This window comes from Colias philodice, chromosome 22 (genome assembly GCF_061535455.1).
Source record: "Colias philodice isolate Cphi_HAF_F1 chromosome 22, ilColPhil1 Martin Lab GWU primary, whole genome shotgun sequence".
NCBI lineage: Eukaryota > Metazoa > Arthropoda > Insecta > Lepidoptera > Pieridae > Colias > Colias philodice.
In genome coordinates, this window is record NC_143107.1 from 2,394,752 (window position 1) to 2,422,643 (window position 27,892).

General features: G+C 32.9%; 1 protein-coding gene and 1 long non-coding RNA gene across 4 annotated transcripts; one reads left to right on the forward strand and one right to left on the reverse strand.

Annotated features, from left to right (window-relative positions):
- Window positions 1-27,753, forward strand: LOC149478335 (uncharacterized). 3 transcript variants are annotated; one of them, XM_089709503.1, is made up of 10 exons: window positions 1-289; window positions 2,108-2,248; window positions 15,176-15,349; window positions 15,867-16,051; window positions 18,951-19,032; window positions 20,547-20,688; window positions 22,257-22,366; window positions 23,886-23,980; window positions 24,521-24,623; window positions 24,973-27,753. In XM_089709503.1, the coding sequence occupies exons 1-10, from the start codon at window positions 185-187 to the stop codon at window positions 25,714-25,716; spliced, it is 1,881 nt and encodes a 626-aa protein (XP_089565629.1). In that variant the 5' UTR covers window positions 1-184; the 3' UTR covers window positions 25,717-27,753. The 3 variants fall into 3 exon arrangements, with proteins under 3 accessions (XP_089565629.1, XP_089565632.1, XP_089565630.1); XM_089709506.1 differs by lacking the exon at window positions 1-289 and adding an exon at window positions 558-719; XM_089709504.1 differs by lacking the exons at window positions 1-289; window positions 2,108-2,248 and adding an exon at window positions 8,924-9,258.
- On the reverse strand, window positions 17,534-18,502 carry LOC149478336 (uncharacterized). The gene is made up of 3 exons (XR_016317423.1): window positions 17,929-18,502; window positions 17,741-17,802; window positions 17,534-17,666 (listed from the first exon to the last, which is right to left on the reverse strand). It is a non-coding gene; the product is annotated as an uncharacterized LOC149478336 (long non-coding RNA).
- Window positions 27,754-27,892: the final 139 nt, after the last annotated feature.

The following is a 27,892-nucleotide window of genomic DNA, read 5'->3' on the forward strand; positions in this document are numbered from 1 at the left end:
TCAAATTCATATCCGTTGCTAAAAACTAAAAATATTATCGATATTTATAAAGATTAACTAAGTTCATTTAAATTAGTTATTAATTTGTTGTTTTACTCTTGTTTAATTATATTTAACAAGCTACTTATAATTTTATGTGAAAGTGCCAATTTTCCCGCCATTATACTTTCCTGTTGCTAAAACAATGTTATCAGACGATTTAGAAAGGCTAATTGAAGAAAAACGACGTGAGATAGAAAAAGAGAAAACGCTTTTGGGGCTATCGCCGTTATCGGATAAAAACGATCAAGTAAGTATGGAGTAAAATATTAAAATATAAAATATTAACTTCGACCAAAGAACATTACACAGTTTCAAAACACCTGAAAAAGTTGTCTTAAAAAGAAAAGATAAAGAGAAACTTGATTTGCGTTCATAATGTTGCTTCGTAATAATAAAAATTGCTATAAAAGTCAGTTATTCCCAACATACTTTCGTCTAAGCTAATTTAGCCTCTGTCGAATATTGAACGCAGAACTACGGACTACGGTTATACGGTGCTATATTGATTCTACCGCGCAGACGTCTAGATATACGGGGAAACCTAGTATTCTAGGTATAATTTATATAGGCAATGTATATGTTGTTCACTGTGGTTGTTCAGTTGCGTATTTCATGGAGGCTGGTCGCTGCGCGCGCTTTGTCATTTTTCGTAAATCGTAATTGTAATTATAATCGAGGTATGTAGTATTTTAAATACTTAATGATAATATGTAAATTAACATACTGGAAATTGATTAAAGAATAATTAGGTTGTTACAATTTTTTTCAACAATTATTTCCATGGGGTTTATATTTTACTTAAAGTTTGTGTTTGTTTACTTTATGTTGTCCTAAAAAAAGTTGAAATATAGGTACCTAAAGTATATGTTAAAATTTCAATTATCTAAATTAATTTATAATAGAATAATAAATGTTATCAATTCAGAATTTTTTAGGGATATAATCCTTAGCATGATGATATTATATTATAGCCTTGTTCAACAAATAGGTAATCTAATATTTAAATAATTTTTCAAATCATACTCATCATTCCTGAGATTATTTATTTTTTTTATTTATTACACTTTACTATGCTAGTATACATATTTCTATTATTACTTAAAACTAAAACTTATAGCTAGACTAGCACAGTCTAAAGTGATAACTGATAAGTGGTTAGACTGAGACATTTTTTTTCTCAGTTCTACGCTCACATGCTAACCACTGTACCAAGGAGGTGGTCCTGTACCATCTATACTAATATTATAAAGCTGATGAGTTTGTTTGAACGCGCTTATCTCAGGAACTACTTATCCGATTTGAAAAATAGATAGCCCAGTTATCAAGGAAGGCTATAGGCTATATATCATCATGCTAAGATCAACAGAAGCGGAGAACTACGGGTAAAACCGCAGGACACAGCTAGTTATAATATAGTAGTTAGAAAAAGATATATAAGTATTAAAAAGCTTCTTCATTAAATTGATAACCATCTCTTAAGCTTAAAGCCTATGTCAAATTAACAAAAGCCGTAGCACTGTAATCAATTTATTATGTATGAACTACTTTATAATAAATGATATTGCTAGCCCATAATGTCAGGGCTCCTAATAACTTGAGGCATTTTTCCATTCATATTACAGTTATATTGATTACATGTTACATGTTAGGAATTATATCTACTATTGTGTGTTTGTATGTAGGAATATATGAAACTATTGTATATTGTCTAAACCTACAATAGTTACCTAACTCAACCCTATAATATTTGAAGGTAATTAGGGATTTTCAACCCTAGTGAAAATATAGAATAGTGGAGTACTGGGTGAACCAATTTTTTAATTGAATGCTGGTTGACTCTTGTGTGGTCCCTAATTATTGTAATCTGAAAAATTAAGGATTGTTTATTTTTTATTAGAAATTATTTGTGTTTCTAAAACATTATTTTTTATTCAATATCATAAAATAATTATTAATTTAATATTCAGCATAATGATCTTCAACATCCTATAGGTTTTGTAGCGCAAACTGACATACTGATTTACACATTTTTATACATTTAAAAAAATCTATTTTCTCTTTCTAGAATGTAGAAGAGAAAGAGAATACAGTGAACAAGAGTGTAAAGTTCAACCGGCCGAGAGCACTGTCGGAAAACAATGCGACAAGCGAAGAGCACAGTGGGGAAAAAGAAGAGATCTCGCCAGACTTAGAGAGATATATACGGGTGAGTTTTAATGTAAATAAATGAAGGAATGAATGAATGAAGGAATTTTAGTACTGGAAATTTCGTTTTTGGGTAAATTATGTCAAGCTGAGGAATCTGTAGCTATGTGTTATTCCAGAGTTCTTCTATTTTTAGTTTTAGCGGGTAGTTGAACTTTTGTGAGAAACAATCGCGTATCAATTCGATAACAACAATTTATTTTTCTTCCGTATATAATTTTTATTTAAAAATAATCTCTATTTCACTTGGTCACGGCATCACGCGTGAAGGGCTGGATCGATTTTGCGAAAATTTCAAAGATTAAAAAATGAACGGATATCTAAATTTCATTTGTCGATGTCGGGTCAGCTTCAATAAGTTTCGGCCATGTTTTTATTATAAAAAAAGTTCAATAAATAATTGTTAATCACATATATGAACTATGTTATGCTTTATGTAATTTTAATAGTTATAAATTTGATTTAAATTAATCATGAAAATTATCGAGTTAAGGTCGTAGGCACTGGATACATGAGTTTATCATTGGCAATGCCATATCAACTAGAGTGCAATAAATGGAGATGATTCGCCCACGCTCATATAAAAAGCAAGATCTCATGTGTAGGTACTAAGATATAATAATATGTAAAGTTGTTCTTGGGGTTTATTTTATTTTAATAATAGTTTTCCTGCATTGTTTAAAACTTAACAAATTATATACTTACTTCTATAGATTCCTCTTGAATCAATCCATCTATTAAAAAAAGCATCAAAATCCGTTGCGCACAAAATTGTACTTACAAAAAAAGAAAGAGCATTACTTATTTGGCGGCCTTATCACTTATAAGTAATCTCTTCCAGGCAACCATAATTATAAAGGGTTCCGTTCATATTTATAGATTACCCTAACATATTGTTAACAAAAAAAAGTAGTACAGTAAAATTAAAACATTCTGTTTTAATTTTACTATTTCGTACAGCTAACTACGAACCTTTTCAGTCATACCTACCTAATGTTAAAATGATATTTTTCAAGTTTTTTTACAACCATATTCACAATGAATTCTGAATATGTCTTGATTAGCTTATATTCTGACTGCAATATGCTATCAGTAACTTTATCAGCAAGAAGTCATACTGGCACTCAATTTTTTAGTTATTTTCAAATACTCACAAATAGCTAAATATTTTTTCTTTTATATAATATGACTTTTGGAGGAATTATCTGTCCATCTATGTTTAAGGTTCTACCATATAATTTATTATTTATAAAACTTGTATACTTAGTACTTAATATCTAGATAATGTCATTACATAATGGGAGCTTATGTTATCTACTGATAAATGATAACGTCTAGTGGTCTTCATAGATATAAGATAGCTATTTCATGCTCTAAAGCTGCATTCATAAAGCCAATTTTTATAAACATATCGATAGTTTATTAAATAGGAATATTAATTTAGATATTGCTGTAAAATTATTATAGACTAGCGGTCCTCCCCGGCTTCGCCCGTGGTACATATTTCGCAATAAAAGGTAGCCTATGTTCTTTCTCAGGGTCTAAAGATTATTTGTACCAAATTTCATCAAAATCGGTCCAGTAGTTTATGCGTGAAAACCATACATACATACATACAAACCTTTCCTCTTTATAATATTAATAATATAGATATTCAAGACCTGTATGACGCTATTTTATTAACCAATCACATTTTCTAAAGATAAAGGTTCAATGCAGTGTCAGTAACTCATGCCTGTCTGACTATCTGTATCTTCTTCACGCTTAAACCACTGAATCGATTTGGATAAAAATTCGTGCAAAGAAAGTTTGAACAGTACTGAATACATTTTGAGAAAAAAATATAACCTCTGCTAGCAAGTATTGCACGCCTCATAAGCGAAGCGTTGAGGTGGGTACTACTGTCACTTCGCGCAAAACATCTGATTTTTCAAACTTAAAATATCTTTATGTATCATACATTGCACTTGTAAGATAATACATACACACACATATTAAGAAAAAACACTATTTTTAACGTTCATGATATTTTTGATGTCATTTTTGTTATTTAAACTAGTTAAAAAACAGTTTAAAAAAGTTCTGTCTTGGACGTCCGTGTGTCTGTATGTGCGGATCCTTTTTCTTGTTAACACGATAGCGACCGAAATACTTTACTAATCGAGTCTTTTTTTAGGGTTCCGTAGCCAAAATGGCAAAAACGGAACCCTTATAGTTTCGTCATGTCCGTCTGTCCGTCTGTCCGTCTGTCCGTCTGTCACAGCCGATTTACTCGGAAACTATAAGTACTACAGTGATGAAATTTGATGGGAATATGTGTTGTATGAACCGCTACAAAAATATGACACTAAATAGTAAAAAAAAGAATTGGGGGTGGGGCCCCCCATACATGTAACTGAGGGATGAAATTTTTTTTTTCGATGTACATACCCGTGTGGGGTATCAATGGAAAGGTCTTTTAAAATGATATAAAGTTTTCTAAAAAACATTTTTCTTAAAGTGAACGGTTTTTGAGATATCAGCTCTCAAAGTCGTAAAAAGTATGTCCCCCCCCCTCTATTTTTATAACTACGGGGTATAAAATTCTAAAAAAAATAGAGGTGATGCATGCTAATTAACTCTTTCAACGATTTTTGGTTTGATCAAAGTATCTCTTATAGTTTTTGAGATAGGTTGATTTAACTGTAATTTATTATATTTGCTGCTACGGAACCCTTTGTGCGCGAGCCCGACTCGCACTTGGCCGGTTTTTTTCTCTTACGCTTGAGTATGCTCAGGAATAGAACCCTTTCATTTTTCAGGGTCTGATTCGATGTGGTTTAATTGTTATTAAATAAACAAAAATAATAATTAATAAATATTTATTTAAAAAAATTATGAGGCGTGCACTTTTGGATTTTCCAAATTATTTTATTATGTTCTAACCTAGTAGTTTGTGTGAACACATAGATGCAGGCAGCTGTGTCATATTTCATAATATGCGTATTATATTTTAATTACGATTTGCGGTTTTAGATTATAAAGATATATAGCATCTTTAACTTGTTTAACTCTGCACATATCTGAATAATTTCAAATGAAATAAATAGAAGGATTTTTATGTTTATTTTATTATCTTTGAACGTAGTTACCTAAACTTTATTGGTCGTTTGTTGTTACTCTTAGAATGATGCGTTAAAATTGTCCTTCATCATCATCATCAACAGCCCATATACTTTCCCACTGTTGGGACACGGTCACACGGGCCTTCGGTAAGGGATCAGGCCATAATCCACCACCCCTGCCAAGCGCGGGTTGGTAGATGTCACACGTTGAAGTTTTCATTCTTCGACATGTCGGTCTCCTCACTATGTTGGTGGTGATGTTATGTTTGTGGTGATGTTATACATGTGCAGATAAATAAAAAAAGCTATTTATTTCCTGCATGCTGGACTGGTCTCGAGTCCCCGACTTTTCGTTTTGAAGTCCGAGGTCTACATCGCTGAGCCATTGTTTTCTGCTGTCCTATATAAAACATTTTTTTTTGTATTAGCTTATTGTAAATATATGTAGATGCATAAAAAAGTCATATACAAAATGATCAATGCTTTAATAAACTTTACTACCCACAATTCATTAATAAAAACAACAAAACACAAAACAATAGGTGCTATAATTTATCAATGACATCAGCTTCCAAACAAGTATAAAAACTCTTATCAAAGAAGTTAAAAGATACATTCGTGGTTAGATTAAAAAATCAATGATGGTTGGACGTAGTATAACTATTTAGTAGGTAATCTGTAATATTTAAACAGACTTCTTTTTCATTTTTTAAGGAATTTTTCCTGTGTGTTCTTACCCGATTGCGAAATAATGAGGGTTATGTTTTTCGAGTGTATATTTGGAACGGATTTTTACTTATGACATATCTATGTAATCAACAGAAGAAAAGTCAAAATTTAGTGACCTACATAAATGAGCAGTTTTTTGCTTTATAATAATAATTCTCTTATTAGCACGTTCAAACAAAAAATCTCTTCAGCTTTATAATATGTATTAGTATAGATAGGACTTAGGGTGCGCTTCCACTAGGGATGTGCGAGGATGTGTAGTCAGGAATTTGTAAATAACCAATCATGTCGCTTCATTTAGTTTGAAGTTTAGCGTTTGAAGCGATACTATCGGTTTTTTTTTATGTATAGGTCGGCAAAAGAGCTTGCGCGTCATCGTACAGAAAGCTGAGATGATTGGCGCCGCCCATGAACAACCACAGACTCTGGAGTACTGTGGTTGCGTTGCCGGCCTTTGAGGCAGGAGTACGCTCTCTTCTTAAAGTAATCCAAATTGTAGTCCTTGGGAAAAGCCGAATTTGGAAGGTAGTTCCAAATTCGTCGGTTATTTACAAACACATTTCTCGCTACACATCCTCGCATATTATTAGTGGAAAAGCACCCTAATTTAGTACACAAATTAAGTATAGTTATAATATGTTATAAAAAGGTATATTAATTAGGACATACATCGCGAACCATCTTTTAATTGACTGCAGGAGGAGGGTTAGTTAAAAAACTAACATTGGTACTCTCTGCAGTATATACAGCATGAAAGTTATCGTGATTCGCATTAACTACTTCTCCATAACTTTTGAATGAACCCAGGTTCATATCATTTCCCCTAATAAATATAGGGGTTTTTGGGTTTTAATGAAATCTAACTTTCTGTCATTCCAACAAGTTGAGAGTACAATATCAAGGTTGCGTCATGGCGATGCCGTCACGTCATGGAGTAAGGCGATGATTTTGGTATCTTTGAACCTTGCCAAAGAAGTTTCACTTCTGACACCTGTGCTCGGCACACACGCTCTTTTTTAGTAGACAATATGTCCGCTAATAGGGTGTCATTCATCTTCTATGAAATCCGTAAAGCTGTTTTATATTTATTTACTAGCGGTCCGCCCCGGCTTCGCCCATGGTACATATTTACGTTTTCTCTACGTAAAAACCATCCTCGTACTTCAAGGAATATAATACAAAAAGAATTATCGAAATCGGTTCAGCCGTTCTCGAGTTATGCGCTTACCAACATATTATTTGTAGGTATGTAAAGGGTTTGCCAAGTTAAACGATCGTCCAGACAGACTTATTTGTCTCATAATTGGCCTGGCTTAGGATGATGCATGCTGATTGCTGTTATTTTTTGTTTTTTCTATACCAAGTTAAGGTACAGTCGTTGACAGAATACTTTATAGTAATATTTATATTTATTTTACTATTTTCTTTCTTTAGTTATAAACTTAGTTTAGTGCAAATTCAAAAGATAACGAATTAAGACAACACAATAACAATAAATTAAAATTGTGATCGGTTTCAAGACCTAGAATACCAAAGAATACGTTACAGCTTATAAGATTTAATATCTATACAATATACATGGAACTTTTAGCATATTACAAATTTTATTGTTACATTTATGTAAGAAAAACATTCTTAATTACATCATTTATTATATTGTACTTAATAAAATGTATTTTACGAGTGTTGAACACAGTATATGTGGTTCCGTTCCGCCCATGAACATTTGTATAGGTACGAACAAGTGGGCAACGCGGTTAAGAAAGTAAGACCTCTGCAAATGCGTTGCCCATATTAAGAGGCAAGGGATAGAGAAAGGATCTTCCATTATTTTTGCTTCGTTATTTAACACTGAGGAGGAGGATTATGCATTTAATACACATCATTTTTATAATACACATTATATTATTTTAGTTATTGAGTTTAAAATCTATACTTTTATAAAGCTGAAGTTTGTTTGTTTGTTGGACGTGCTCAACTACTGGTCCGATTTAAATTATTTCGGTAGTTAGATAGCCCATTTATCGAGGAATGCTAGCTACATCACGCTAAGACCAACAGGAGCGCAGCCACGCGGGTGAAACCGCGGGACGCACCTAATATATGATATCATTTATTTACATATTTAGTTATATGTAAAGATTATACATGGTATAAAATTCAAGCGATCGATTTTGTCAATAAAAATGTACATATTATGTATTCGATTGTATCGAAATGGAACCCTAAAAAATACTTACGAAGCATAATGCAGCAAACAAAGTATACATTGTATTTGGCCAACAAACTGAGCAATTTTATGAAGAACCGTGTGAATTGTAACCTCGTAATTTGGTGTTTTGGAACACTTGTAACAATTACTAAAGGTGACGCAACAAAAAGTAGGTGGATGCTCACATTCATATTTCGTTCTCCTATAATCAAATAAGTAATGTCATAATTAAGAAAAGTAATATTTTCGTTAAAATATTACAAAAAACTAAATTACTGTTGTTGTGCTGACCTTGATAAATATAAAAGTACTTTCTTTCTTCTAAAATAGTTATTTACTTTATTCCCGTACCTATAAAGTTGAGTTGATTTAAATATGAAAAGAAAACCTCAATTCGACCATCGTCTGTAAACTGTAATCTCAAAAGCCGTAAGATTTAAATCGTGTTATTTAAACTGTCACCGACCGTATACTTACATATTCCTCGCCTATAATTGCAACTTTTATCAACGCGATTAATATGCAATTTTGCTTCGAGAAAGAAAGATCTTTGAATATTCATTCGCGGTGTGAAACATTAACGAGCGAGAAATTACACTTTTGCATTGAAGCGTACTGAATTTGCAAGTTGGCGCAGAATTGACGCTTAGTATGTGAAGAAACGTTAGCGCTAATGGTACAGTCGCGGTTATTTACGCTGTGAATTTCTCTACTCGACTGTACTTTTGATTTTTTGGATTGAGTACACTACTTGTGTTGACAATAATTATAAGTGTATTAGTGCGTGAATATAGTGCTTAAATGAAAATTATAGTGATGTACATGTGAATTATAGTTGTGTTTTTAGTTTTTAATTATTTCTTATTTTTGTGATGTCCCTTTGAACTTTTGTTTTCAATCTTTGTGAGATTTATTTATTATTAACTCTTATACGTCTTGGAAGCTACGATGTGTAGCAAATCTGACGTAAGTTGTATCCTTAATTATTATTTATAGCTTATTTATTACTTGCTTTTCCTATCTCGGCTTCGTTCGCGTGTAGACTGTATTTCACCTTATCGCGTGACGGTCGTCCTCCTTACAAACTACCCTCATACTTCACCCCCTTTAATAGTATTTTCACGATAATGGGTTGTGTGATGTGACTTTCCCCTTAGGGTGCACTCACACACATCAGTCACCGTCAAGTCACCGATGACTGATCGGTGACGGTTCGTGTACGTATCCACAAACACCAGTCACCGTCATGTTGTCCGTCAGTCACGTCGCCGGTTTGACTGAATCATTGAACACATACATCAGGTTAGTGAGTGATTAGACGTGTGTCACGCTAGAGAACATGTAGCAATTGACGGTAGCACGACGCTGACTGAACTGAGACGTGACGGCACCGGGTGAGTGGGGATAAAAGTATGATACATGTATGGAAAGATTATTTGACGTGCCTGACCGGGGACGTCACTGATAGATTTCGTGCCGGCGACTGTCGTGTGGGAACAGAGTCATACTAGAACTATTGATACATATTTTTTTTTAATCCTGTCCGGTGACGTGCCGTGACGGTGACTGATGTGTGTGAGTGCACCCTTATTCTATAATTTTAGACTTTACTAGCAGTCCGCCCCGGCTGCGCCCGTGGTACATATTTCGCAATAAAAGGTAGCCTATGTTCTTTCTCAGGGTCTAAAGGTTATCTGTGCCAAATTTCATCAAAATCGCTCCAGTAGTTTATGCGTGAAAACCATACATACATACATATTACATACATACAAACAAACCTTTCCTCTTTATAATATTAGTATAGATAATTCTTAAGACTGGCTTTTCGCCTGCAGCTTCGCCCACATTTTCAAACAAAACCCGCCAGTTCCCGTAATACATATTATTTGTGTTAATATAAGTTGCCTTCTACGTGTGCCAAATTTCATGAAAATCTATTCAGCAGTTTTTGCGCAAACTTTCGCATTTGAAGCTGCAGATTTGCACTTAAGTCATGATAAATTAGATACCCTACACTCTACAGTCTACAAATTTATAAATTCAAATTTCAATACGTGTGTGCTAAAACACATTTTTTAAGACAGCGCCCATGATCACAACTGAAAGCTAAATACCGAGTAGTTAGAATATGTTGATGCTATTCATGACTATGTAATTATGTATTTATATGAATAATCTCACGCCGTCGGCGACTCGATTTGTTTTAATAAAAAAATCGTGGTTTTTAATGCTATTATTTTCTATACGTGACCATCATTAGATTGACTATTTTTATTTTCTGCTTGGACTCTGGCAGGGAGGCCAAGCAAAGAGCTGGTTGAATTTCATATTTGCCTGGTCTCGGATTCTGGCATGCTATTTCCCAAGTCTGGAACCTACTTATAGGATTTTCATGGTCTTACTAATAATTTTACAACGTGTAATTTTGTGAAGATGGATGTCTTTAGTCTTTCACGCATTATAGGATACGTATGAAATTTGATACAGATAGAATAGGTATTAGGTACAGTCTGGATAACTTATTTTTAACGCGGTGAAAGACTTCTGTACCCAATTCTTAGTATTCTTAGTATAGATTATATAAGTTTAGGCAGGATTAGTTATTTTTTTCGTGGTGAAAGGTCGTAGTGATAGTCTTAAATAGTCCTCTTTTATACTTATAATATAAAAGAGGAAAGGTTTGTAATTATGTATGTATGTATGTATGGTTTTCATGCATAAACTACTGGACAGATTTTGATGAAATTTGGCACAGACAATCTTTAGACCCTGAGAAAGAACATAGGGTATCTTTTATTGCAAAATATGTACCACGGGCGAAGCCGGGGCGGACCGCTAGTATTATATAAACCGACTACCTGTTTATCACGAAACAAAGCCAAGCCTTAATGTTCAGGTTGACGTACCGCACCCCGTCACTCCCTTCGACCCTGTTCACACCTTGCAATATAACTCCCGAAAGTAGACCACGCCTTATACAATATTATATTATGGCAATTAATTAAATGCCTGCGTTCAAACTGTTGGTTTTGAAGGCTGTTACTCTAATAACCATAGCCTTAATTATGATCATCGATGATGTACTGAAAAAGTCAATTAATCATCATCAATAAAGTTACTTGCTTTAATAGATTTCTGATATATTTCAAATCTTCAAACATACATTTCTTTGCAGCCAAATTTTACGTACAATATTTCTGCCTTCAGTTCTTCCTAATACGAAATTGCTTTTGAACCAAAGGCTATATTGCAAACGCGCTTTTGGCAAAATTTCAAAAATGGGGAATAGATTTTTCCTCTACTTATAAAATATCAGCAACGCAGTAAGACACACCTGTCCCATGATTTGTGCCAATTTCAACATTAATATCCTATATAGCTGCGAAATAATTTGCTTAAGTAGCGACCACGTCATGGCGCTAAACGTTCAAGGATAGACTTAATGGTGTGAGGGTATTTAGAAGTTTCAAAGGTTCTGTCCTTGTAGGTGGTGCCAAGTTTAGGATCGTTTAATCGTTTGGTAATGAGCTGCATTAATTTCATGGACCTATTTTTAAACGAAGGTCTCAAAACGACGGAAGGTTCACAATTCGTAGCGTGTTCTTTTAATGTTTTTACATCTGCATTGATAGCTATGCGTTTTCAACCGATTGACGTGATTCTTTTATGTCTTGGAATCTTTATAGCAAACTATTGATTACTGGCTAGATGGTTTATTTTTTGAATGCATACTTGTAATATTATGAGCTTGTATATTTCTTGACAACTTAAATTAAATTATACATTTAATAAAAATGCACTTGTAAATTCATAGTTGAAAGAGAGCTATGTTTTGAAATGCATGCAGATATATTATAACAGGTTTGAATGTAAATTTCTTTGGCATGCTTTGAAGCGTGAATGCTTAGCTGGTCTTTAGCTTGAGAGCTTAAGACATTCGTGTTAATTACGAAATAAGATTAAATTAAAATAAATTGAAAACTATTTTAAACAGTACCTACAACTTTTTATACTATAATATAACAGATTCTCAGAGTTCATTGTTAGGTTTTGATTCGTCTAGGTCTGGTATAATTATCATACCTAATTAAAGATAAAATATCCAAAAAATACCTATCAATTAATACTAATTAAATTCATACTCATCAAATGCGTGTTCAGATACCTACCCTAAAATAGGTAGGTACCTACAGTCACCACAGGTTGTCATATTATCAGTCTGCTTAGGGTGCCGACCGGGTTAGTTGTGAAATGTGAAATTAAAAACAAATAGTTTCTAGAAGGTTCCAGAATCTTGATTTATGGATTAAGATTTTTTTGTTATTTTGTTAAATACATATTATGTAATTGTAAGTACTTTTAATTTTGTTATTTCATTCAGTTCGTGAGTGGTGAAAACGGACGTGTACACTGTACAGGGTAATTCATCTTTTGCTATGGTAGGTACATTTTTTATATTAGGCTTGAGTCAAAGCTAAGCTATAGATGCGTTTAAAAATGCAACTGATGTGTAGAGATCATCGATGCTTATTAATATGCATTATACCAGAAGTCGTAGGACCTTTACCTTCAGAGACATGTCGTCTTGAATACGATAAGTCGACAATGTCGACAACGTATTAGTTCGGAGGAGCAGGTAACTTATTTCAAATATTGCTTCTACGTATTAGGAAGAAGGAACTATATATTCTAATAAGAATGTATTTGAAGTATTTTTAAAGAATATAAATATATTATTATAAAAATATGGTTCAATAGATGGAGGCATGTTCCGAAAAAAATACATTTAGTACTTTTTGGCTTATCAGAGACTGATTAGCCGATTTTTGTTTTTATCCAGATGTAGTAAGCATATACTGTACATATAATTAAGAAAGGAGATTTAACATAATTACTTTTAAAGTGAAACTTTTATTACATAGTCTCAAACTTTTTGCTCTGTGTAGCGCATGTCGCGTACGGTCGAACCGTACGATAATTATCGTACAAATATGATAATTTTGTGCCTAAGTTTCACTTTTACCGTGGTTTCATAAAACCACACAACATTTTCTTTCATAGTATGGAAATAGAGGTTTTGATGAACATTCGTCTGTTCTATTTATTAATGAGAGTTATAAATCGCAGTTATAGTTTGGATGGAATCTAAACGGTCACGGAATATGTAAATCAGCGCTTTCGGGTCACTGCTATTACCTACGCCTACGTATTGTTCAATTGTTAACTATGTTTGATACTGTTAATGTTTGTTTTATATGGTACAAGAATAAGAATAATAATATAAGGATAGTTTTGCATTTTTGAATTCGATAAATACTACACATAGTGTCAATAGATATCAATAGGTTTTTAACCGAAATAAAGTCAGTTTTAATTACAACTTTCAATGCATAGAAAGTAGCAAATTATTGTTAACTTTGTGTTGTATAATTTCTAATTAATAAGAATTAAAAAGCCAATTTCTGGTCGGCAATATACCTACCTACCTTCTTATAATTTAATATTTTATTGTCTACAATACTAACTATAGCCTAGACTAAAATAACCTAGTTTCCCAATTTTTTTCTATAAACGCAATCTCTTAAACCCACGTAGGTATCTTCTACCTAGTCAATCTGGAAGAAAATACAAAAAAATCACACTCTGATACCACAACAATTAAAAACTAACCAAACACGACACAACACTTAGACCAATAATTACTCACGATAAAATTCGTCAAACTTTCGTTCACGCAAATATTTCCGAACGGAATTTAAATTGTGAATCTCTCCAATTACTTCCACAAAGCGTTGAATTAATTAGAGTCATTGAGGCGCGATAACCAATAACTATGTGACATTGGATGTTAATCGAGAAATAGTAAGTAGAAAAAGCGTAGCGGTCTAATTGCATCGTTATCGAATAAAGGGGTGTGTAGACAGACGTATCTTTTATAATATAATACCTTATTATTTTTACAAGAATTACCAGAGACTTCACTTTTACCTAAGAAATGGTTGTCTCATACAGTTTAGACATGCATGCATCTAATATTTAGAAGTTTCATTCATTGGGTAAGAATAATTCATGATCTTACTCCAGATCTTTTAAATAAGCATTTTAGAAAATAGCTTTCGCTAGCCAAGTAGCTAAGTTTCTTTAAAAATATCAATCTTCTGCTAAACTTCCTTTTTTCGCGAAATTCTCCATCAAATCCTGATAATACTTATTTACATGTTTGTTTTTAAGATTTAGTCGCTCATATAAAACCTTTCCCCAACAAATGTTTAAGCTTTCTTCGGAATTAATCGCAGATATTTTTCCCTCCTTAATGAAAACATAGCTCAATAGCCTAACGACGTCCATGCAACGTGCAACGAACACGCAATTACATTTGTATGTAACGCTGCGTGGATCGGTATGACGGTATCGATTATATATAGGTCAATGTACTTTGTATTGAGGGTAGAATTGTTCTGGGTTGGGAAGAAAATTTGGGTAAGGATGGTGTGTAAATGTGTTGGCGATTACGTAGATGGATTTTATTGCTTGTTACAATCGAATAAGGAATGGGAACTGAATGATTTGCTTTCATTTCTCATCAGTCATCACTCATCAGTATACAGTAATTTCTCTTTGATACGACAAAAATTGAAATAGAGGACTTGGTAAATTCGGTTTTCAGCATTGATTGATTAGCCTAATAATATATTATAACATGTATTTAACTAACACATATAATCAACTATAGAAACACTTATTTAAGATTTTTACTCATTATTATTTATTATCATCTGAAATATTGAATTACGTCGTAATTTATCTCTCTTAAATTGAACATAACTTCTACCAAGCGTTTTCCGCGGTAAATCAAAACTACATTTCTTTACGTAATTTCCAGCGTTACCTCGGCCTCCCAGTGATGCTAAAAGCGGGTGAATATTCGCCCAACAACCCGCTAATACGCGGCGAACGGACCAGCGGCGATGTTCTGCTCGGGCTCGGCGAGTACGAGCGGCGCAGGAACACGCTGCGCAAGATCCGCCAGCGGCAGTACAGGGAGTACCTCGATCAGGTGAGCCTCACAGAGGACAGGACCTTCTAGAACATTCTAGAATATGATGAAGAAGACTACTTCTAGACGGTTCTACAGAGCGGGTCGATAAGTTGCTAATACGCGGTGATGTTCTGCTCGGGCTTAGAGAGTACCTCGATCAGGTGAGCCTCACAGAGGACAGAACCATCTAGAACCTTCTAGAATATGATAGAAGGTTCTACAAAGCGGGTGGATAAGTTGCTAACACGCGGCGATGTTCTGCTCGGGCTTGGCGAGTATATTATAATGTTTTTTTTTACATATTATATTCTGGATGATACGCAAATATTTTTATTAGACAGATTGTAAAATTTTCAAGAAGACTACAAAATCACAGAAAAATTCTATCGGCAACATGTTTTGTTTTGGCTAAAATAAACTGTCCATAAGTTCTCCTAGCAAAAATTGATCTAAATTATACAAAATCTCTAAATAAAAAATTCTTAGCTCCATGTTATAGAACCATATCATATTTAAAACTAAACATTGTCCACAGCAAGCGAAATTAAAACAAGAAGAGAAAGAGAAACAAGAGCGCGAGAAACGCGAACGGGAAGAGAAAGAGAGGCTCGAGGAAGAGAGAGAAAGGGAGCGGGAACGGCGCGAGTTGGAGCGAGAGGGCAATAGTGATAGAACGAGCTTTGGTTATAGGGTCGCGGGTGCTAATAATGCGTATACTACGTGAGTTTCCTTTTTAATTAATATTGATTTGGATTTTTTTAGTAAAATAAGCCGCCCGTTTTGCAGAAATATGCGATTTTATATTTTTATTTACATTGAGGCTATAATTTGTCCAAGTAATTTGTTATTCTCTGAAAAACTTAAAGGAAATATCTTAAGACGATACACAAAAAAAAATCCACTGCTTGGCGGGCGGAGTCTAATAGCTCGCTATCGCGAACGCCGGTGTGCGCGAAGTCATTCTTGCAAACTCGCCGCGCTGCCGCTGGCCGACTCGGAACAAACATGTATGGAGTCGTCATACAGTTATAATATTGTTATACATATATTTAATTGTTGATTTATTGGTTTTATTTTCTTGCTTATAAACACAAAATTATCTTCTTTTTAACAACTACTTAGACATTATTCATAATTATTAATTATTATTATTTCGTAATGTTTACTTTATTACAAAATAATACAGGTTATAAATAATCTTTAAAATAACAAAAAATATTGTTACTCTGAAAAAATGAAATGGTACCTAATTACGCGGACTACTGAATTGATTTAGATAGAATTTGATGCTGACGTAGATATTACATCATGCCCAGAAATGAAAGGTACTATTTCTGAAAGAAGTTATAAACCCTAATTCTTCTCAGTCAAAGTCAAGAGTGGAAGATATCGCTAATACAGTAAAACTGATGCGAAACTTTGGATGTTAATTTGTATATTTTTTTGTTAGTTGTTACTTAATCACGTCAAGACTACATTACCAATTTTGATAAAATATAGCTAATTGCCTGGATTTACACATAGGATACTTTTTATCCGAACTGAACACTTCTGTGGGATAAAACAGGATTCACGATATAACCTAATTCCACGCGGGCAAAGCTGCAGTCGGAATGATATTTTTTTAAATAAAAAAATTGTTTAAAAAAAAACAAAATATATTGACGCATGTATTTATTTTTTGCACTCTATTATAATTGTAATTATTCATTACAAATAATCAAAATAAAATAGCCAGAACAAAGTTAGGCCCTGGTAGGATAGGTAGGCAGGTACAGCAATGTGAGACGAACACTGGCTTATTTATACCAATAATAATGTATTATAAACATTAAATTAAGTTTACTTTCTAACAACAAAAATACATAATATTAGCTAATGTGAAAACGAATCAACCAATCATCCCACAACAATGAAATGTGCACACAAATATTCATCCAAATCGGTTCATGTGATTAGGAGGAGTGACTGCAGCGCCATCCTCCGGGCCCAATTGTGTTTCCAGATCCAGACCCAGGAACTCAATTTAATATACTTACACAAAATTTTTCGAAATGAAAACTCACATTACTATGTAAATATGAATATAAACCGGTTTTAGTACTAAGCAATTTCCCGCACAGGTGTAGTAAGTATAAATGAAATAAATATCAACATCAAATTCTTTATACAACATACTTATCTACCACCTACTAATAAATGTAATTCTTGAAATTTTTTCGTATTTTTTTAAAATATAATACTACTCCAATGAGCTCCTGTTCCATATCACGTCCGCCATACTTCCACTAAGTTCACCATGATTTTTTATTTCTTTGCACTTTGTTGCTTTTTGCTAAAAATGGAATCATGCGATAAAACCAGTAGAGCGTTGATAACATACATTTTTGACTGAATAAAGGTACTTACGAAGGAGTGGGTTCACATTGTGAACAATCAGTGGGTTTATTTTCCTTCTGGATTCCGGATTTCTGAAAAGATTATTTATGCTATAAATGAAAAAATCTTACACATTCGTTATATACTTAAAACAGGGGTACATATCAAACATCGTCTATAATACAATTATCATCAAATTTAAAATAAAACCAACTTACTTCATTAATTTGTTCCAATTGTAAGCATTCTTTTTCCTCCAACCTTTATGTTTCTTCTTGTTATTTTCTTTATTGTCCCCATTTGTCTCATTTTGTCTTATCGTGTTGTCACCCTTTTTTACGATTGCGCAAGCGACACAAGTTCCCCGTGTGACGGCCGTAGCGGGAATGACTCGTGCAGCGATCGGGGTAGGAAGGTACAGGGCGGCTCTCGCTATATTGGCTGGTCGCGCGCTAATTTCAAGTATTTCTTGTTTATTTCAAAACCATCGCATATTTCAAAATTCTAACACGGTAGACGTATGGGTTGTATATTTTATAGTTAATATCCAAAAAGTCGTAACTTTACGTTTGTTATTTTGAAGATGCCAGAGATTAAAAAAAAATAACAATGAGAACTTTGTATTTTTTTTCTATCGAGAAAATATCATGGAATCATGTTTCTAAAACGGTAGACGTATTGTGTTACTATTGAACTTTCTTGTCAAGAATTTTCATCACGACAACTTTAATAATATAAAAATTACGAAGGTTTAAAAAGGGCCGTAAATGTTAGAAAAATTAATTCATCACCTTAATCTTAATCTTAATATAAAGGCGAAAGTTTGTAAGGATGTATGGATGTTTGTTACTCTTTCACGTAAAAACTACTGAACCGATTACAATGAAATTTAGCACACATATAGAGGGTAACTTGGATTAACACATAGGATAGGTTTTATCCCGGAAATCCCACGGGAACGGGAACTATGCGGGTTTTCCTTTGAAAACGCGGGCGAAGCCGCGGGCGGAAATCTAGTTAATAATAAACGTATTTCGCCAATTTAATCACACACATTTTTAACTGTAGGCTAACTACAGTTAAAATTTGTGTTGAATTAAAAATTAAATAAAAATAATTGCAACCAAAGAGGCGAATACGTTTTTCTTTTGACATTTAATATTGTTTAAAGCAGTTTCATCAAATGTAAAGTATACTTTATATCTATACATCTATGTTAACAAAAATAAAATAATTTCAGTAAAGTGGATACGGGTGTACAAGTGGACAGACATACGCCTCTCTCCGTGGCCGTTCAAACGGATGACGATGATCTGTATACTGTAAGTATATAAAAAAATATAATATATGTCGCAGCAAAATAGTTGAATTAGACGTTCAAATAATAATAAAAGTCAAGGACTTTTTATAAGGGATAGAAAATAATAATTTCACACATTTTTAATCTCTGGAACTTTAAAATAATAATTTCACAGATTTTTAATCTCTGGAACTTTAAAAAAGTTGGTATCTATACTAATATTATAAAGAGGAAAGGTTTGTATGTAAGTATGTATGTATGGTTTTCACGCATAAACTACTGGACCGATTTTGATGAAATTTGGTACAGATAATCTTTAGACCCTGAGAAAGAACATAGGCTACCTTTTATTGCGAAATATGTACCACGGGCGAAGCCGGGGCGGACTGCTAGTGTATTATAATTTTGACCGCTATGTATCTTTATATTATATCATACGTTATATTCAGTTAGATGTAATACTGATTCTATGTTCAGGTAAAGAAAGAGATAGCAATCAAATCAATATAAATGTGAAAGGAGCGAGAAAAGGACGAATGCATAAAACATTTTAATTATTTAAAAAAAGGTGCACACACCACAGCTAACAATTTTCACTGATTATACACATTTTACATTGAATTTGAAGTGTTATGATTAAAATTATAGTTATCTCTTTCGTTTGCAGCACGTTTTGTGTATAATGCTTAATTTATTGATCTTCTATTTATAAAATTATAAAAAAATTACAATTTATTCTGAGTCACTTTTACATTTGCATAATGAGTATGATCTTATAAATAACTAGCTGCGCTCTGCGGTTTCACCCGCGTAGCTCCGCTTCTGTTAGCGTAATGATATATAGCCTATATTCCTCGATAAATAGGCTATCTAACACCGAAATAATTTTTCAAATCGGACCGGTAGTTCCTGAGATTAGCGCGTTCAAACAAACAAACAAACTCTTCAGCTTTATAATATTAGTATAGTGTTAGACGTAACTTTTGATTTAATATTTTAGTGGATGAATAGTTGTCATTATAGTTGTCACTATTTCCTGTCAAAATACATTCAAAATATGCTAGCTGTCGAATTCTATAAAATGCCGCGACCCTTTGACTTGTGGCGCATTCGTACGAATCGTGCCTAGGGGCTCGGACGTTGTTTATACAACGTTTGACCCAACTACCCTCACTTTACTAATAGTCGTTGACTAGCTGCGATTTGTTATCAACTACCTACATCAATTAGGTAGCTGTGTAGAATCGCAGTACATTCTTATGACATTTCAAACTAATATTTAACTTGGCCTCGCATGTAATCTTAATACTACAATAAAGGCGAAAGTATGGATGTTTGTTACTCTTTCATGTAAAAACTACTGAACCGATTACAATGAAATTTAGCACACATATAGAGGGTATCTTGGATTAACACATAGGATAGGTTTTATCCCGGAAATCCCACGGGAACAGGAACTATGCGGGTTTTCCTTTGAAAACGCGGGCGAAGCCGCGGGCGGAAATCTAGTGTTCTAATAAATAATTAATATTCCAGTTTCCAAAACGAACGCAAGCGGAACGCGAACTGTCCCCGCGCAGTGTGTGGGACGGTCCCCACACGTGGGCCCACCGGCCCCAGTGGGACAGGAGACGGAGCTACGGGGACTTCTATACTGGTCCCACGGGGGACACACGGGGTATGTGCTTATTTGCCATTTAATGAACAGCCTAGGTATTTGATTAAATAGCGAAGTCAACTTTTCTTAAATGATTGACGATGACGCGCCGTTGATATCTCTAACAATACGGATGGATATCTTTCTGTCAGTTAATTAATAGCACGATTTGATGAACGGCCTAGGCTGTTAATGAAAGACGGAGCTACGGGGACTTCTATACTAGTCCCACGGGGGACACAAGAGGTAGATATCTTCTTATATATAAAAATGAATCGCAAAATGTCCGATTTCGATAATTCTTTTTTTATTATATTCCTTGAAGTACGAGGATGGTTCTTATGTAGAGAAACCGTAAATATGTACCACGGACGAAGCCGGGGCGGACCGCTAGAAACCTAGGCTTTCAATTAAATGGTACTGTTAAATTAACTTTTTTGAACGATGTCAACTTTTCTTAAACGATGCAGTTGTTGTCTCTAACAGAACGGCTAATAATAAAAAATAACGCGATTTAATGAACGGCCTAGGCTGTTAATTAAACGGCTGATTGGAAGAGATGACTCCGACGTATGCATAGACAGCACAGACCGCTTATCACAAGTGAGATAGTATGTTTTTATTAGTTTTGATAGGTGACACTCAAATTCTAAGTAAAAAGTGTTATTTTAATAAAAAAAAATTGTCGCAAACAATTTTTTTTGTATGTATTGTAGTTATTGTTTCGTTGTGATTCAAACATGTATTATCGTGAATTATTGGATAGATTTTAACTGAATTTATTTTTTAAGAAATCTTATATATTACTAATTTACCGCCCGCAGCTTCGCCCGCTTTGTCTATAACCTAATAAATCCTAAAACCTTCCTCTCGAATCACTCTATCTATTAAAAAACCGCATCAAAATTCGTTGCGTAGTTTTAAAGATTTAAGCATACAAAGAACTTTGGGACAGAGAAAGTGACTTTGTTTTATACTATGATATATATTGTTTTTATACTATGATGATTGTCACAATATCCCATATCTCAACTACCTACATTCTTAATAGTATATTCATGGACGTATAAAAAAAGACGGACGCCGTATTACGAACAAACAACGTGAAGCCACCATAGTAAGCTAGCGATCGTGTAAAGACAATAAACACGCACACACTCTCACCATAGTAAGCTAGTCGGCCGCCATTACGTCGTGAACTACCGACTGATTAACTGCGTCACTGTTTCACAAAAAATATTTAAAATGCCGTCTTGCGTGGTTAAATGGTGTCGCAACAGTACAATTTTAAATAACAAAACACAAGGGATTACATTCCACAGGGAAGCAAGTTATTTCGTTTATGTTTTAATGACAAAATTATTACGGCAAAATTTATAGAAAAAAATACAGCCGCCATTGTCAACACGACAGCTGTTGCCATGGCAACATGGCACACACACATGGATGTTTCGCCGCCATTACTAGGCTTCACTCAATGTTTAGGCGATATACCGTCCGTCTTTTTTTATACGTCCATGAGTATATTATATACTTTTTTCCACATGTATAACAATTTAATTAAAATATAACAATTGAAATAATTTCAGAACGAGCGGCATCAATGTCGAAAGGCGACAAATACCGCAGTCTCCAAAGCTACAAACCCTCCATATTGGACGCTGATGCTGTTTCACTGAGAAACTTGCAGGCTGAAAAGGTACGAATAAACATACTAGCTGCGTCCCGCGGTTTCACCCGCATGGCTCCGCTCCTGTTGGTCTTAGCGTGATAAATAAAAAATAAATAAAAAAATAAAATATCCTTTATTGAATTATTATGTACATTAATGGACGACCAAGATCCGATAATATAAAGCCTATAGCCTTCCTCGATAAATGGATTATCTAACACCGAAAGGATTCCTGTGATAAGCGCGTTCAAACAAACAAACTCTTCAGCTTTATAATATTTAAGTATAGATTAACAGGAACTTTAAATATTCTCTACGCATATATTTCCTCATAGCCGAAACGACATATCCTACTTCACTACATAGTATAAAACAAAGTCGCATTCTCTGTCCCTATTTCCCTATGTCCCTATGTCCCTATGTCCCTTTGTACGCTTAAATCTTTGAAACTACGCAACGGATTTTGATGCGGTTTTTTTTAATAGATAGAGTGATTCAAGAGGAAGGTTTATATGTATAATAACATCCATTAAATAGTGGAGAAGTACTGTTATTTTTGAGGTTTCTAATGTGATGTCGTAAAAAATTACATTTTTTCCGCTTACATTGCAAACGCAGGCTGAACCCTACGAGTTTTATCAAAATAATGTACTAAGTATTATACACATTGAAAAGGTCTACAGAAAAGTCCGCGATGGCATATGTCTATCTCTTATGGATAACCCACAATAACTTTTTTTTGTCATTTACTTTTTACGACAAATAATGGCTAATTTTCGAAGCGATTTTAACCAATACAGCATTAATCCTTAACCAATTAAATACCTTGAATACATTGTTCATTTAATATAGATCTATATGGCCCTTTACACCGTATGATTTAAGTGAATATTTTCGAAGATATTACAGATTTAAAAATTGCGGGGCGTACCGTTTGCGGCGATACCGGCCGGCCGGGCCGCTATGTTTTTATATACAACGTTAAAACTTAAAAGTTTTTCTGTAGTGTATTTAGTATCAGCATTGCACCCGTGCGAAGCCGGGGCGGGTCGCTAGTATATTATAAATGCGAAAGTTTGTGAGGATGTGTACACACGCACACACACACGTGTGTTTGTTACTCTTTCACGCAAATACTACTGAACCGATTACAATGGTTTTATCCCGGAAATCCCACGGTAATAGGAACTATGCGGGTTTTCCTTTGAAAACGCGGGCGAAGCCGCAGGCGGAAATTTAGTTTTTCATAACTTAAAACCGTATTAACAACTTTCTCATCATAAATAATTATTATAGACATTAATTATTAACATTATTTTCTGATTTATTTATCAACAAAACGTAAATAAATGCTTGCCCAAAAACGACTGAACCGTTATATTTTTCGGTAATATTTTTTATGCACAGCTTTTTGGTGCCTGGAATACAATTTAAATAATTAACTAAATATATTTTTGTGCAAAAATATTAATATAAATAACTTATAAGGGACACTAATGTTATATTTGATATTTATTTATTTAATTAGACTTTTTATATTTTGCAGGAGGCAGCGGCCAGAAGGCAATATTATCAGCAAGAATTAAAGAATCAAATACAAGAACAACAGAGGATTCGGGAAGAGAGGAAGAATAGAGAAAAGTAATAATTATTGCATTTAATTTCAAAATTATATCATTTTTGAAATAATCTGTTTCACATAATAATATATACTGACTGACAGTATTATTTTACATTATTTTTGACAATCAATCTACATTTTATTACTATGAACAAAAGTTGGAAAAAATTGAAAAATTTAATTACTCACTTGGAATGGATAGCGAGTTGTAATTTATTGTTTATTTTCACATAATCCTTTATTATAATAAATAGATCCAATTTTACTAAGTTGTTACATGTGAATATACATTTTGACAATCCTTTTAAAATAATACAAAATAATACATTTAAAATAATTAAATTATAAAATAAATAAATAAAGACGTGTGGCACTCGGGGACTGCCGCGGTAAAGCTATTGCATGCAATGCCTTCAAGCCACACCTCCGCGCCCGTCGGAGTGGGGAGCGTGAGGTGTTTTCGTTACGGAATATCTCGATTCGGTCCCCGCGCTCAAGGCCCGCGATAGAAGCTATGCAATAGCTTAATAAATTTAATATAATATAATAATATATTACAGAATGTTAGAACAAGCTGAAATGAGGCGGCTCGAACAACAATTACGTTCTTTGAAAATGGCGCAAGAAAGAGAATTGGAAAGACAACGGGATATCACGTCTTCTGTAAGTTGTTTTTTTGTTTGTTTATTTGTGTAGAAACATTGATGATATATTTTTTTGTAAATTGTATTTAAAACAGTTTTTCGAAATTACAACCGCGTTAAAGAATATTTTGAATAACTCATCGATACATTTTTCAATTAATTCTTATAATACCGTCTATTTCTAAGAAAATCTGGTACAAATAGAGAATTATGTTTTCTCTGCCCATATTTTGTACGAATAAATATATTACTTAGTAAATAAAACATAATCTTGAGACTACTTACAAAAAATCATTTTTAACCGACTTCAAAAAAAAGGAGGAGGTTATATTTACTACTTTATGTATTTATATTTTTTTATTTTGCAGATGAAATACAATGCAGCAGACTACGATATAAAAAAGACAGCATTTCAACAGGACATCGATATGGAACAAAGAAAATTAAATATGGCCTCTCGAAACGCACAAACAAAAACCGATACAGAATATATAGAAAAACCGTACACAATGAATATTCCAGAAAGTTCCATATTCTCACATAATTATGACCTAGAAAGTTATCTACGGAAAAACCTAAATCCTACCAAAGAAAGTCTAATGAATCTGCCACATTATAAAGAAACGTACAGACAAGAACCGAACTGGCAAGAAAATAACCAATTAGATAATAGAAATAACTATAATTGGTACGAAAGAAAAGATTTACACGACAAAATGTATGAACAAGAAATAGAAAGTAGACAAAAAGCTAAAGATTTAGATGTGTGTGGGAATAAACAAGAAATTAAAAATAAGCATGAAGATAAACATAAAAAATATGAAGTAAGAAAACCAGAAAAAATGGACACATTACCAATACCGGTTTTAAGACATTCGCCGAAACGTAAAGTAAATGAAGTGAATGAAAGATATGAAGTAAATGAAAGTTTAAGCGAAGAAATGAAAGTTGTTGACGATAAATGGAAAGTTCCAGCCGTTCAAAAGAATATATTGAAAAGTTTGCAGAGTGAAGGCAGAAATATTAATATTTTAACACAATTGGGGTCTATCAGGCGACAATTGCAGTTGGAACAAATGAAATTGGATAAAATAAAAAATACTGATGTTTGAACTTATTAATGTGAAAATTCGTTTTTCAAGTCTGGTTTTGGTGAATTATGCAGAAATTAAACGTCGTATTCATTATATTATTTAAACATATGCGTTCAGAATTGTTTTAATTTTAAAGAAAATTATAAGTTATTTATGCTTGTAAATCTATAGTTTTTAACGATTCTATGCTATAATATTATTAAAACGATTATAAAAATAAAATTATTTCGCATCCATCAATAATAGCCGTCCGTAAGGAAATTTTAAAATGATATTTTAATAAATGCTATACAAATCATAGTTTTTCCCTAATAGAGATTGTAATAATTCTAATAATTATTATTTATTTTCTCAATAATGTTCTCCTTTTAAATAGGCCATAATTTTTTGTTTGATATTGTTTTATTGAAAATATAATTATGTTAAAAATTATATTTGCATGTCTCTTTGTATGTAAAAGTTGTTTTTATCGTATGTTTTGATGTTAAGCAAAACTATATGAAGTTATATTATTGTTAATTTTAACCGACTTCCTTTATGGAAGTTATCGATTTCTATTTTTTAATGTAATTTTAAGTTAATAGTTTTAATTATTTATTAAATGCATGACAAACTTCTTAATCAGAAATAAATAGGAATAATTGCAACTACTAATAATAGTAAAAAAGAGCGTGTGTGCCGAGCAAACGTGTCAGAAGTGAAACTTCTTTGTCAAAATTCAAACATACCAAAATCGTCACCTTACTCCATGACGTGACGGTATTGCCATGACACAAGCCTTGAAATTCTCAACGCGCCTAAAAAAGTTTCACTTCAAAAATATAATAAAATGTAAACTATAATAATCTCAAATATAACCCGATTATAATCTTATTCATAGATTTTAAATCTCTATCTAATTAACCATTAATTGTAATCAATGCCAAAGTATTTCATATTATATAGTGTAGTGCCAAAAGTAGGATTTTGTTAATTTTTCCGGTTATTATCGATTTTTTTGTCATTTCTTCGAAGTTTTGACTAAAATTCTATAGCCGTTTAGGAGTATGTAATAGATATTCATACAAAAATTCACATTTTTAGCAGGATTTTACAAGTACATACATAGTTATAACATATTTTAATTGCATATAATTAGAATAATAATTAGCATCATCGATTAATTATTAAGTATTTATGTTCAGGAATTCCAAACTCAATCACACAAAAAACGGCTGAACTAATATAGAATACACTTTGAATTTAGTAGTTTAATAAAAACAATTTCTACTATCCAAAATGACAAAAAATCAATGCAACCAAATTTTCCTATTACAATCCTGTCTTCAAATTTCTACGCAGTTTTATAGCTCTCAGTTTTAGTGCCCAAAATAGATTTTTTTAACTAGAAAATTATAAGTTAATATAGGCATTGTAGTAAAGTATGCACATATATAAAAATACACATTAGTCTGTTTGTTATCCCATAAAGTTAGTAGTTTACAATGTTATCCCCATTTTGTCCTTTTTAACAAAATATTTAATAATTATTATAGTCGATTATAAAAATGGTAAATCGATTTTCATACGTTATCTATACTAATATTATAAAGCTGAAGAGTTTGTTTGTTTGAACGCGCTAATCTCGGGTACTACTGGTCCGATTTGAAAAATTCTTTCGGTGTTAGATAGCTCATTTATTGAGGAAGGCTATAGGCTATATAACATCACGCTACGACCAACAGGAGAGGAACCGGGGGTTAAACCGCGCGGAGCAGCTAGTTATAACATAAAAATATTAACCAATGTAATAAAATCGCTTAAAAATTAAGTGTAATTTAAGCAAAAAGCGGCCTTAATTTATCCATAATTCCTCATTTGCTATTAATAATGATATTTAAAAGACTGTTTATAGAATAAGTGAAGAGCTTGCATGAAGGAAAGTGATACTAGGTAGGGTTATTTTTGTAATTAAAATATTTTTTACACGCTATTACATGCCAAATATGCACGAAGCTTTGTATTGTTTTCAATTCTGCGGTTGTAAATCTTTATTTGAATAAAATATTATTTTAATTTGTGTGTTTTATTTTCGACCATATGTTTCCTTAACCTATGTCTAAGTATTTCCAATATAAATTATAATTAAAAATAATCTAGTTCTATGGATCACATTTTTCGTCTGTTTACAAGATAGATTGTCTACACAAATACA